Genomic DNA, 13,939 nt, shown 5'->3' with positions numbered 1-13,939 from the left:
GGGCTGACAGTGCCCAGCCGGGCTGGGGCTGTGCCAGGAGGCCCCAGGGCCTCAGCACAAGGTGTCTCCTCCCAGCCCTTGCTGGCACAGACCCTGCTGTGCCCCAGGGCACCAAGACTTGGCTTCTCTTTGTCCCCACCTGTCATCACTGCCTGCAGTTCTCTGCTCTGCCTGGGGCCTGGGGACACTTGCTCAGTCGTTTCCCTCTCTGGGACCCATTAAAAGTCCAAGAAAGTTTGGAGTTGGATTCTGCCTTGGAGTTCTGGAGAGGTTTCTTCAGCTCCCTCTCAGGGACTGATGTTCAGGGCCTGAGCACAAAGCCCCAGAGGCTGATTAAAGTCCTTGTGCTGTGTCTGTGCTGCTGAGCTGGGCTGGGCTCCTGGCACAGAGGCAGCTCCTGGTCACCAAGAAGAGCTTCAAAAGCACATTTCTCTGGAGGAGCAGCTCTTGTGCCAGCCCAGCAGGGCTGGGGCACTGCCTGCAGCCAGCCCGGGCACAGCACAGAGGCACAGAGAGCTTCAATCAGTCAGGGCTGGGAAGGGGCTGAGAAGTGCCTGGGGCACAATCACTGCCAGCCCTTGGCACAGGAACCTCTGGCTGCAGGACAATGCAGCTGCAGCTCCTGGAGCCATCTCCTGCAGCTGGAACATCCCAATGCCTGCAGAGCCTGTGAGTACAACTCTGGGTATTTCTGGTGCAGGGGAGGTGAAATGTTCATGAAGCTCTGACATGCTGAGGGGTTCTGATCAGTCACAGAATATTTCCAAGACAAGGATTTTGATAAAAATGAGGAAATTTCCAACGACTTTCTATTCAGTTTCCAACTGTATGGGAATTGTGGGGAAGAAGGGAAGGGGGGGGGGCGGGCAGCAAAAATATTAAAAGGATGATAATGAATTATTAATCATTAATTTTGACATGTGCCTGAGACATCCAAACTGTTACTTTTAGTGATCAGGAGGTTCACAGGAGATCCCTAATGTTCTTTCAGCCACTCTGCCCATGGACAGCAGCAGCATCACCTTTGCTGGAGCCATCAGGCTCAGTCTGAGCTGTCCTTTCTCCAAGCTGCAAACAGAACCTGCACCCAGCCAGTTCCCTGCAAACAGGCAGGGTTCTGTCAGGCCAAGGAGAGTGCACAGAGATTTGGGGTCTGTGAGTGCTGGCAGGGAGAGATCAGGCACAGGGAAACACCTGCAGGAGCGAAATCTGCAGGAAGCAGAGAGAAGATCAGGCAATGAGAGAAAACAAAGCCCAGCAATGCTGTGGCAGGGAGAGTTTAGAGATGCCCACAGGAGCCCCTGCAGTACAGCCCCTCCCTCTGAACAAGCCCCCTCCCTCCTGTGCCCCAGCCAAGCCTCTGCCCTCAGGGCCGGGGCTCCAAGGCGTGCAGCCCCTCCTGTGCAGGCAGAGCTGCAGCAGAGCCGTGGGGCAGCTCTGCAGCCCCGGGCCCAGTTCCCTCTGCAGAGCACAGGGCTGGGAGCAGCTGCCCGGCCCTGGGGGCTCTGGCAGGGGCACAGCTGGCTCAGGGTGACGCTGTCCCCAGTGCCCGGCTCTGGGCAATGCTGTCAGTGCAGCCAGGGAAGGAGCTGCATCTCCCTCAATCCAATGCCATCAGAAGGACACTTGGGAGTCTCCTTGAGATTTCAGTCCAAGCTGGGAGCTTCAATCCAGGGTGCAAACCTGTCCTGTAACATCTCTGTGTTATCTGAAAGCCCGAGGGTGAGGCACAGAAGTTCTAGGATGGGAAAATGCTGCTGGGTTGGTGAAATGAGGCCTGTGTTTCCCTGGGTACAAATGTGGGGCTGCGACCTTGAGAAAGGAATGGACATTTGGTGGACTGTGGGGGATCCATCTGCTCTCAGAAGTGTCAGGATGGTTTTTAAAGGAAACATGGGAGGGTGATCATCCTATGTCTAAGAATGATGAAAGCCCAGAGAATCCTGGAACAGGACTGGGAGACAGACCTCCTCCCCTCACTCTCCACTCACCACCTTGCCTCAGAGAACTCACTCTGTTCTCCCTGAGGGCAGCAGAAATGCTGAGAGTTACTGACATCTGAATATAGCAAGAGAGGGGGAAGAGGAGCTGTAAAATCTCTAGAAGATTTAAACAGATTTTACCATTCCTGCTCTCTGGCAGTGGGGGTGCACATGCTCACAGGGCCGTCTGTATTAACAAGGTTTCAAAGTGGAACACGAGGACAGGTCCCTGTCCTCCTCCCACATCTGCACAGCAGAGCTGAATAATAAAAACCCTGTGTGTAGCTGCCCTGAACCTGATGTCCCACTCAGCCAGCACCAGCCAGGGATCCCCCCTTGGAGCTGAATGAAAATCTGCTGGAAATTCAAAAGGGTGTCAGAGGGTTATACAAGAAGGGTCTATGGGAAAAGGCTTTGTTTTTGCTGGAAAAGGTTCCTCCTAACCTGTCACTGACTTTTCTCCATGAACAGCTCCCCAAGGCCAGTCCCAGCAAATGTCCAACAGCAGCTCCATCAGGCACTTCCTCCTGCTGGCATTGGCAGACACGCGGCAGCTGCAGCTCCTGCACTTCTGCCTCTTGCTGGGCATCTCCCTGGCTGCCCTCCTGGGCAACGGCCTCATCATCAGCGCCGTAGCCTGCGGCCACCACCTGCACACGCCCATGTTCTTCTTCCTGCTCAACCTGGCCCTCGCTGACCTGGGCTCCATCTGCACCACTGTCCCCAAAGCCATGCACAATTCCCTCTGGGACACCAGCACCATCTCCTACACCGGATGTGCTGCCCAACTCTTTCTGATTTTCTTCTTCCTTGGATCAGAGTTTTATCTGCTGACGATCATGTGCTACGACCGCTACGTGTCCATCTGCAAACCCCTGCACTACGGGACCCTCCTGGGCAGCAGAGCTTGTGCCCACATGGCAGCAGCTGCCTGGGCCAGTGCCTTTCTCACTGCTTTCATGCACACGGCCAATACATTTTCCCTGCCCCTGTGCCATGGCAATGTCCTGGGCCAGTTCTTCTGTGAAGTGCCCCAGATGCTCAAGCTCTCCTGTGCCAAATCCTATCTCAGGGAACTGGGGCTTCTTGCTGTTAGTGTGTGTTTATCTTCTGGATGTTTTGTGTTCATTGTTTTCTCCTATGTGCAGATCTTCAGGGCTGTGCTGAGGATCCCCTCTGAGCAGGGACGGCACAAAGCCTTTTCCACCTGCCTCCCTCACCTGGCTGTGGTCTCCCTGTTCATCAGCACTGCCACATTTTCCTACCTGAAGCCTCCCTCCATGTCCTCCCCATCCCTGGATCTGGCCCTGTCAGTTCTGTACTCGGTGGTGCCTCCAGCCCTGAACCCCCTCATCTACAGCCTGAGGAACCAGGAGCTCAAGGCTGCAGTGTGGAGACTGATCACTGGATGCTTTCAGAAACATTAAACTGCTGGCCAATTTCTGCAAATCGCTTGACATAAAATTCATCTTTGATACTTCTTGTAGTTTTCATTTTGGAATTTCTTTTTCTTTTTTTTACTTTTTTCATGTTATCTACAAATAAATGTCATTGTTTGTGCCATTTCTCTTTTTGTTTCCCTCCACCTTCCCTGTGCCCACAGACTGTGTCAATGTGGGGCTGCACTCTTGGTGGCTTTAAAGGAACTAAAGGATCCCCCAGCAGAGTTTTCTGCAGAGATGCCCTTGTGTTGCCTTCTCTGGAGCTGCAGCAGCAATGTCTGTGTGCAGAGCTGGGGCAGATCAGTGCTGGCCCAGCAGCTGTGCCCAGCAGCAGCAGCAGCAGCAGCACTTGGTGTTGCCAGTGCTGCTGCCGTGGCCCTGCCCCGCTGCCCTGGTGGCCCTGGTGTTGCTGCAGGGCCTGAGTGCTCTCGGGGCCGGGCACAGCCCTGGGGGTGGCAGTGCCGGGGCTGCAGCAGGGACAGGCCATGGGCACTGCTGGGGCAGCGCTGACGCCTCAGGCCAGGCCCTGGGGGCTCCAGGCTCCTTGCCCAGGCTCTCTCAAGAACACGGCCAGGCCAATGCTCAGCACAGAAACCCCCATGAGCAGCCCCAGGCTGGCCGTGGGCAGGCTGGGGGCAAACAGCATGGCTGGGGCTCTGCAAGGGCCCTGGGGAGACGGGAAGGAGCAGCAGAGCAGGGGCTGATCCATGCCCAGTGCGCTGCACAGCCCAGGGCAGCGTCCCAGAGCGTCCTCATGCAGCTGCCAACAACATCCCCCCTCTGCAGCCCTGGCCTCTCCCCCAGCTCACACAGGTGCCCCATCCTTGCAGGCACAGACACGGCAGCACTGCCTCAGCAGCCCCTGTTTGCATTGCACACAGCAGGGCCAGCACCCCCATGCTGTTGCTGTGGGGACATGAACCTGAGGGAGCGCAAATGCCATCAGCCCCTGGGGCCAGCAAGGCCTGCGGGACACCAGGGAAACCACTCAGCTTTGTCCTGGCCTCTGCACTCAGCCAGAAAGTTTGTTCCCATCAGCTGGGAGTTTCCTGTGCCACTGCAGACGCTGTTGCTCAGAGCCAGGGCTGCCTGGCAGCCACCCCCAAACTGCCCTGGGCATTTCCTTGGCTTCACCTTTGTTTTCTTTACTCTTCCCTTGTACAAATCTCTTCCTCTTGCCCAGCCCTGTTCCTTCCCCTGCAAACAGCCCATCCCTGTTTGCCCTTTCCTCTCTGGCCCCACTCCCCATTGCAGTTCCTGACTTGGCCCCATGGCAACATCCCTTGGGCAGCAGGATCATCCTACAAGTGCTGCAGGAATTGTCTGCAGGCTCCTGCAGTGCCTGGTGCTGCTCCCTTGCCAGAGGCACCCCAGGCCAGGGGGGCACATCTGGGCTGCTGTGTCTGCCTCTGGGGCTCCCTGTTCTGGGCAATGAGGAGGAGCTGCAGAGGCTCTGCAGGACTGACAGGATGGGCTTTGGGGCTGCCAGGAGAAGCTGAGGGACCTGGGCTGCTGGAGCTGCTGAAGAGGAGGCCCAGGGCTCATCCTGCAACTGCTCCAAGGGTGGTTTCAGAGAATCCCAGAATCAGCAAGGTAGGAAAAGACCTTGGAGATCATCAAGTCCAACCTGTGCCCTGACACTGCCTTTTCCCCCCTGAGCCTCCTTTTCTCCAGGATAAACAACCCCAGCTCCCTCAGCCCCTCCTCACAGGACTTGTGTTCCAGACCTCTCCCCAGCCCCACACTCCAGCCCCACCATGTCCTTCCTAAATTGGGGTCCCAGAACTGGACACAGCACTTCTGCCCAACCAGTGCTGAGCACAGGGGAAGAATCACTGCCCTGCTCCTGCTGGCCACACCATTCCTGAGCCAGGCCAGGAGCCATTGGCCTTCTTGCCCACCTGGGCACACTGCTGCCTCATGTCCAGCCTGCTGTCCATCAGTGCCTGCAGGTCCCTTTCTGCCTGGCTGCTCTCCAGCCACTCTGTCCCCAGCCTGTAGGGCTTCAGGGGTTTTTGTGGCCAAAGTGCAGGACCCGGCACTGGGACTTGTTAAACCTCACCTTGTTGGATTTGGGCCCTGGATCCAGCCTGTCCAGGGCCCTGTGCAGAGCCCTCCTACCCTCCAGCAGATCCACACTCCCAGACAACTTGGTGTCACCATGGTTCCATGAGGCCCCAGAGTGTCACAATGGTCTCCATGATTCCATGAGGCTTCACAGTGTCACAATCTCCCTTTAGTTCCATGGGACCCCTTGGTGTCACAAAGTCCCTTGGATCCTTGGGCCTTGCAGTGTCACAATGGATCCTTGGTTCCATGAGATCTGGCAGTGCAGCAATGCTCTCCTTGGTTCCACAGTGTCACAATGGCCTCTTGGTCCCAAGGGCCACCACGGTTTCAAACATGTTTCATTCATTCCATGGGTCCCTGAGGAGCAGCCCTGGCCCCTTGGTTCCATTGGGCCCTGCAGTGTCACAATGGCCCCATCATGACACCAGGTCCTGCTCTGTCACAATGCTCTGCATGGTTCCACAAGGCCCTGCAGGGTCACAGTGGCCTCTGTGGTTCCAGCAGGACCCAGACTGTCACCATGGACTCCTTGCTTCCATTCAGCCCCACAGTGTCACCATGGCCCCTTGGCTCTGTGCTGCCATGTCATACACAGTGTCACCATGGTCCTCTTAGTGCCACCAGGCCCTGCAGTGTCATAATGGCCCCTTGCTTCCCCAGGGCCCTGCAGGGTCACAATCATCAGAGAATCAGCCAGGCTGGAAAAGACCTTGGAGAGCATCAACTCCAACCTGGCACCCAATACCACCTTGTCACCTAGACCATGGCACTCAGTGCCACATCCAGTCTTTCTTTAAACACTTCCAGGGACGGCGACACACCCACCTCCCTGGACAGCCCATGCCGTTGCCCGATCACCCTCTGTTTGAAGAATATTTCCAATGTCCAGCCTAAATGTCCCCTGGTGCAGCTGAAGGCTGTGTCCTCTTGTCCTGTCACTGTTCCCTGGGAAAAGAGCCCGACCCCCACCTGGCTGCACCCTCCTGTCAGGGAGTTGTAGAGAGTGATGAGGTCTCCCCTGAGCCTCCACTTCTCCAGGATAAACAAACCCAGCTCCCTCAGCCACTCCTCACAGGACTTGTGCTTCAGAGCCCTCCCCAGCCTTGTTTCCCTTCTCTGGACACGCTCCAGCCCCTCCGTGTCCTTCCTAAATTGGGGGTCCCTGAACTGGACACAGCACTTGAGGTGCTGCAGAACCAATGGCAAGCACAGGGGAAGAATCACAGCCCTGCCCCTGCTGGCCACACCATTCCTGATCCATAGGAGTGCCAGGGGTTGGATGAGGGAAATGGTGGGGAGGGAGTGGGGACAAAGTGTGATTGATTATCAGCCAGGAGGGGTCTTGATTATCATATCTGTTCAGACTGGATTAGAAGGTGCTGGCCCAGCCATGGTGGCCCAGCTCCATCCTCCTGCGGGGCTCAGGGCCTGTTCCCGGCCATGGCCAGCCCTGGCTGCCTCTCTGCCGGCCCAGAGGCCGGCAGAGCCCGGGGCAGGGCTGTCTGTGCAGCCCCACAGGTGCCAGGGGCTCTGCAGGAGCTGGCAGAGGCTGCCCAGCAGGGAGGCCATGGGGCACAGAGCCCCAAGGCTGCTGTGGGCACCACGGCACAGGGGCCGTTCCCAGCCGCAATGCTCCTGGCCTGGGCTGGGCCTGCACAGGGGCTGGGCCACCATGGCTGGGCCAGCACAGGGCCACAAAGGGGCCACGCAGCCGCTGCCGGGGCTGACAGCAAGGCCAGGCACACACAAGCAATTGCTGAGCATGGCCTGCGCTGCCCAGGCCTGACTGTGCCAAAGGCAGAGCTCAGCTGCCATTGGGGGCTGCAGCAACACTCCAGAGCCCAAAGAGCCTCCATGGCTGTGCTGGAGACCAAGGCTGCAGCAGGGAAATGCAGGGCTGCTGTGGGATGGGGAGGCCATTGAATTCCAGCACACACCTCAGCTCTCTGATGATCCCAGCACCATGCTGGGCCCTGTTTCAGACTGGAGCAGAGCAGATGTTGATGGGACAGGAGCCCTGTGGGGCTGTCAAGGACCTGCAGCTTGCAAGGTGCTCTGCTCTCCCTCAGGTGCTCTGGGAGAGATCCAATCCCAGCTAGGCACCTCAGGGCACAAGTGGCACTGCCTGTCCATGGGCACACAAATGATTTCTACCTGCAAAGGGGCACAGGTTTTAATACTTGTAAATTTTATAATATGCATGCACATTTTCATTATCTGGGTCATTTGAGTACTCTTTAGACATGGCAAAATTTTCTCACCAGGAACAGCAATTTCCTGGAAGTATACTGATGGCAGGAGAAGAAATACTGATCTTGCTCTCTGCTTGAGTCTCCAATAATCTGTGTATTATATCATCTCCCTTTTCCTCACAGGTGTTACCTGTGCTGTTTAAATGGCTGTCTCTATGTATGTCTCTTCACTAGACACACTGGATCTTTGTCATTCCCACTGCTTCCAGATTTCTTCCTCCAGATGCTCCCTGGTTATTCAAGTGCCTCTCAACTGACTGGATTCCTGCTTTGAACTTCAGGGAGTTTCCCAATCTTTCTGATATTCAGTAAATATCACCTTAGTCAACATCCTAATTTTTCTTATGTCTTTATCTAAAACTGTTCCAGTACAGAAATCCCTTGAGGATGGGGGACATGTCAGATGCAGCTGGGACATCCCAGAGAGCTGAAGGAAGAGCTTGATGGTTATTACACTGTCCAAATGTTCATCTTGTGTTTGTTGGCGAGAAACCCTTCTGTGCCTCTGAGTGTCACCAGACCCTGAGCCCAAAGGACACAAACCTGATGAGTTTTGGTTCCCACTGCAGGGGCTGCACTTGGACCTTGGCTCTGCACAGGAGAGCTCTTCATCCCCTTTCTCTCTTTTCCTCCCTCTGGGCTTGGAGGGAGCTCCTGACTTCAGCCTGTGACTCGTGTGTGCAAAGAGCAAATCTGGGCAGAATCGGGGCAGGGAGGGTTTGGGGGGACCTTGGAATCTGTGCTGGGAACAGAAGGTGTTTTCCATAGCTCTGAGATTGTCTGCTGTGCAAAGTGGATTGAATATCCGGCAGAGGAATGACTTTTGCATTTGATGGAGCTGTGCCTTCCCTTGGCTTTGTTGGCTGACAAGAAATGAACATCCCTCTGTGTCTCAGGCAGCTCCTTCTCCAAGGAAAGCAGGTGGGAGTTGGAGCCAAGGAGCTGAAAGCTGCAGGTGCAGCCTGGGCTGGAGGGAGCTGAGATTTGCACAAGGCTGCTCTGAATGCCAGGGCTTGGATGGGGGAAATGGTGGGGTGGGGGTAGGGACAGAGTCTGATCGATTTTCATATCTATTTAACTGCTTGAGGAGTTACTTGGATTCAGTGTCAATTGGAGATTGGACATTTCAATGTATTAACAGGAAAAAAAAACCCTAAACAGCACCTAAAAAAATCTTTTCTTACTGTTGTTGTAAATAAAATACATTCACTTTGAATACACTACTGAAATCTGTCAAATTAACCACAGAAGATATGGAGACTTAAATCAAATGATTCCCAGAGGCTTGGCTTGTTCAGGTGTTCTGAATGTTCATGAGCCCTGGGACACTGAATTCCTGCCCTGAAGAGCTGAAGGCTGAACAAGCCTCTGGAGCAGTGAAATTCAGCAGCAGCCTCCAAGTTGCTGAGGATGTCAGCAGCCCCCAGTGAGGCCATCCCTGCCCAGAGACCGTGGGGGAATGGGCAGACAAGGAGAGCGTCCCTGGGGCTGGGGCAGCACAACTCAGAGGCACCAGCGGCTCCAGCTGGGCAATGGAGTGTGGAATGTGGCTGGGAAAGCCCTGCCTGGGCTGGGCCAAGCAGCACACACAAGCCCTGACTCCCATTCCCCAAACAACTCTCTCAAGGAGACATTTAAAAGGAATTACAATTGTTTGTGTTCTCTGAGTTGGACTCCCTGGAGTAATACCAACAAAGATTCTCAGGAGCTGAAAAGAAGAAAACAGTCACTACTGGGAGCTTTAGAAAATCAGAGAAACTTTTGCAAATGGTTTATTATGACATTGTAGTGGTTTTAGTTTGTTAATTTAAGATTTTTCTAATATTGAGATTTCTTAATTGATGAGTGTAGTGAGTTTTCGTGTCGGTTAATTATTTATTTATTTATTTTATTGTGAGATAGGATTAATGGAAAGGTCAAGTAGGCCTAACATTTTAAAAGGGTATAAAGAATTTTTTATTAAAAGTAAATTTAAAAAGAAAAAAGTAGTAAGAATTATAATAAACCCTTTAGAACACTTTTTTTTCTTTATAACTTTTTCTTTTTACTGACAGTGTAAAGTAAACTTAAAATTTCTAGTTGGTTTACTATTTCAAGAGTAGTCTTTTTTTAGTTTACTTGGGAAGTTTTTCTTGTTAAGGTTATGGGTATTTTTTTACAAGAAGAAATTTTTTTTTTTTTTGGTTCTTAATTCCATCATGGATAACAGTTGTCTGGGGAACTTTGTTCTTGGGAAGTTGTTTTTATTGCTACAAGCTTTTTCACAGCTTGTAGATGGGCCATGTCAACTTATGGGGTATTGTTTTAAAGATGAGTTCTTTAAGGGTAAAAGTTTTTATATTTTATTTTTAAAATTATTTTTATCTCTGGGAATAGAGATCTTCTCTTGGGGATACTGGATTACTTGGATTTTTTTCCCTTCTGTTTAAACTTTTGATGAAATTACAGTTATTTTAACATTTGTTTATTTTATTATGGAGGGGTTTTTTAATATTAATTGTAATTTTTTAAAAAGTTTTTTGTGTTATAAAGAAAAAGAGTTTTTTCATTATAGTTTACAAGAGAATTTTAGTTTTAAGATTAAGGTATTTTTTCTTCTTTTTTATTTGGGATTTAATTTCTCCTTTACTGACTTTGATGGTTTTATATATTTTTTATATGCTGGTATTTTGTTTTTTTCTTTTACTCGATGGAGCAATGAAGTATTGAAAGGATTAACACCTGACCTGCCAGTAACTTGTGGTGGAAGTTGTGGTTGGGTTGTGTTAGGATTGGTTTTATGGTTGGTTTTGGGTTTTTCTTTGTGTTTAATTTTAGTTGCAGGGTTATTTTGTACGGGTGATAGGTTGTAGGGGTTTTTGGTTTGAGTTGTGTTGGGGAGAGGGGACTTGATGGTGAGATTTTAATAGCTGTGGCTGGCTTTGTTCTGGTTGGGGTTTTGTAGCCTCTTTTGTTTTCCTGTTTGGGAGTTGTTGGGGTTTGGTTTGGTCAGAATGGGGCCGATGGGGGGGGGGCAGCCTGGAGAGGGGGGAAGGGGCTCAGCCCATGGCAGGGTTGCTTGGTTTGGTTTGGTTTGGTTTGGTTGAGATGGGGGCCAGGGCCATGGCCCGCTGCTTCTTTGTTGACTGGAAACGAAAGAGGAGGTTCCTGGGTTTTTCATCTTTAACATTTGTGTTTCACAGAGGCGTGTTCAGTATCTCAGTGGTTTAACAGATTGTCAGTGACACAAAAAGTTTTACATTACTTTTAAAAATCCTTGTCATGTATTACAACAGATATTCAATCAACAAAAAACACTTCTGAAAGCATTGACTTGGCCCATTCAACTTCACAAACTCTAAGCCTGTTCAATTTGAAGTTAATCAACATTTGCAGGAGCACAGAAACAGAAGAAGAAGACACAGAAAGAGAAAAACTCAAAAAAGATACAGAGAAGCACACACACAGCTACCAACTCCTGGATTCCAGCAGAGTTCAGAAGGAAATTCCAAGAGGAAGCAGGGTCAAGATGTGTGCTTGCCTTGTGGTCAGCCTTCAATACCCCTTGGTCTCCCTGGGCCCTTCCCCCAGGTGGGGCTTGGGCTCATTTGGTCCCTCAGGAGCTGGGCTGGGGCTGCAGAGGTGGCTGTGGAGCATTGCCTGTGCTGTGCCAGGGACTGGCAGCCACTGCTGGGCTGGGATAGAGGCTCTGGGGGGATTGGGGTTCCAGGGCAGGGCAGGGCTGGGCTTCCAGGGCAGGGCAAGGCTGGACCTGCACCTTCCTCCCCCCACATATGAAATGTTTCCAGCCAATAGTCTCCTCCAATTTGTCACAACAGGCAATATTCAAGGTGGAACCCAAATTCTGGCCATGGGCATCTGGACTAGAAGGACAGTTCTTTTCCATAGGAAGGAAAGCACAGAGCCCCAGTGTTTGGAGAGCCTCACTAGGCCAAGACCAGCCAGACTTGTCAGGAATGGAAGATTTTGTCTGGGACCAGACTTTGGATATAGGGAATATTAGAGGTGGAACCCCAATCCCAGCCATGGGCACCTGGAGAAGCAGAACACTTCTTTTCCATAGGAAGGAAATCACAGAGCCTTCCCCACTATTTTTTGAGATAGATGCAAAGTGACCCTTCTGAAACCACTGCAAGACAGACTTGTCCTGGGAATATTCCTATTGGAACAATCGCATGATATAAGGTGGTGTTGTTCTATTTCTGGAGTCCCATACTGTTGTTATCAAATTTCTGAAGTTCCATACCTCCTTGGTGTGTTCTTATGGCTGCAGATCTTCACAGCACAGACTCCTTCTCCTGCATCTTTCTCACTTCAGGGCTCCTTCAAGACTCTCCAACTGGCTAACCCACACCCTTTTATCCCAGTTATCTTCATTAGCCACAGCTGCAGCCCAATTAAGGACATTGCAGCTGCAGCCCATCAAGGACAACCGTGACCTCCCAGGGCAAAGCCTTTATACAGATATTCAAATACAATACATTTCCTCTACTATAATAAGAAAATTTGGAGGTGGAATCCCAGTTCTGGCCACGGGTGCCTGGAGGAGGAGGAGAGTTCTTTTCCATAGGAAGAAAAGCACGGAGCCCCAGTGCTTCAGCAGCAGATGAGAAGAGACCCTCAACATGCCAGGGTCAGCTGGACCAGTCAGGCAGCCCCTGGGAGGCCAAACCAGCCAGATCTGTTCTGTGTCCCCTTGGTTTTGTGGGGCCCTAGAGTGCCAAAATCGTGCCTTGGATCCATGGAGCCCCACTGTGCCATAATGGTGGCTTGATCCCATGGGGTCCAGCAGTGTCACGATGATCCCTTGTTTCCATGGGATCCAGCAGTTTCACGATGGCCCCTGGGTTCCAGAAGGCCCCGCTGTGTCACAATGGTCCCAATGACTCCATGAGCCCCTGCAGTGTCACAATGGACCTTTGGACCCTGGGGGTTTGCAGTGTCACAATGGTCTCCTTTGGCTCCACAGTGTCACAATGGACCATTGATGACAGGAGGCCCCTCTGTGTCACCCTGGAGCTTTGGTTCCATGCAGTCCTGCAGTGTCACAAAGGCCTCTTGGTTTCAGGAGGCCCCACAGTATCACAAGGATCCTCTTGGTTCTGTGGGGACCCCCAGGGTCACAATGGTCTCACCGGTTCCATGAGGCCTCACAGTGTCACAATGGTCTCTGTGATTCCATGAGTCCCGTTAGTGTCACATTGGTCTCCTTGTTTCCATGAGGCTGTGACGTGTCTTAATTGTGTCTCCATGATTCCATGAGGCCTTGCAAAGTCACAATGGGCCTGTGGCTCCATGGGGTCTCGCAGTTTCACAATGGACCCTTGGTCCCATGACACCTCAAATTGCCTGTTCTTGCAGCTTTAGTCTGAAAGCAACCCTTGGATATTCGGGGAGTATTAGGGGTGGAATTCCATTTCAGCCATGGGTTCCTGGAAGGAAGGGTGGATCCCAGTGTTTCAAAGTCTGATTAGAGGCAGCCCCAAGGAGGCCAAGACAAGCCAGGCCTGTTGTCAGGGAAGAATCCTTGGAGAGACAGAATTTGGGAGGCCAAACCACACTTTTGTCAATGGGCATCTGGACAAGAAAGACAATTATTTTCCATAGGAAGGAAAGTACAGAGCCCGAGTGTTTCAAAGGATGATGAAAGCTGGCCCTCAGGAAGCCAAGGGAACCTGGACAGGCCTGGAAGCTTTTGTCTGGGAGCCATCCTTGGATATAAGGAATTTTGGAGGTAGATCCTCAGTTTTGGCCATGGATGCCTGGACATAAAAGATGTTTTTTTGCATGGGAAGAAAAAGACCCCCTCTTTTTTGAAGGCAGATGAGAGTTGGCCCCCAAAAAACCAAGACCAGCCATAGCTGTCTGTCCTGACAGGTGACATATGGAAATAATCCTTGGATGTAATCAAATTTGGAGGAGGGATCCCAATTTCAGCCATGAAAAATTTCCCAATTTCAGCCTTCTCCACCCCTGGAGGAGAAGGACAGTTCTTTCCCACAGGAAGGAAAGCACACAACTCCAGGGTTTCAGGGGCTGATGAGAAGTGATCCTCAACATGCCAAGGTCAGCTGGACCAGTCAGGCAGCCCCCAGGAGGCCCAGCCAGCCAGACCTGTTCCATGTTCTTGGATCCTTGGGGCCCTGCAGCATCACAATGGCCCCTTGGTTCCATGAGGCTCTGTAGGATCACA

At 52.0% G+C, this 13,939-nt stretch overlaps 2 protein-coding genes across 2 annotated transcripts in view; one reads left to right on the top strand and one right to left on the bottom strand.

Moving 5' to 3' along the window:
* LOC143692675 (uncharacterized) overlaps positions 1–13,939 on the bottom strand; it is a 169,624-nt gene that overhangs the window by 104,940 nt on the left and 50,745 nt on the right. The gene's annotated exons all lie outside the window — the stretch shown is intronic.
* On the top strand, positions 2,477–3,409 carry LOC143692726 (olfactory receptor 14C36-like). The gene has a single exon (XM_077172969.1). It carries the CDS (start codon positions 2,477–2,479, stop codon positions 3,407–3,409), a length of 933 nt encoding a protein of 310 aa, XP_077029084.1.

The sequence above is a fragment of the Agelaius phoeniceus genome (genome assembly GCF_051311805.1).
Source record: "Agelaius phoeniceus isolate bAgePho1 chromosome W unlocalized genomic scaffold, bAgePho1.hap1 SUPER_W_unloc_2, whole genome shotgun sequence".
Taxonomy (NCBI): Eukaryota; Metazoa; Chordata; class Aves; order Passeriformes; family Icteridae; genus Agelaius; species Agelaius phoeniceus.
The sequence above is the reverse complement of the archived record's forward strand: the minus strand, read 5'-3'. Positions and strand labels throughout refer to the sequence as shown.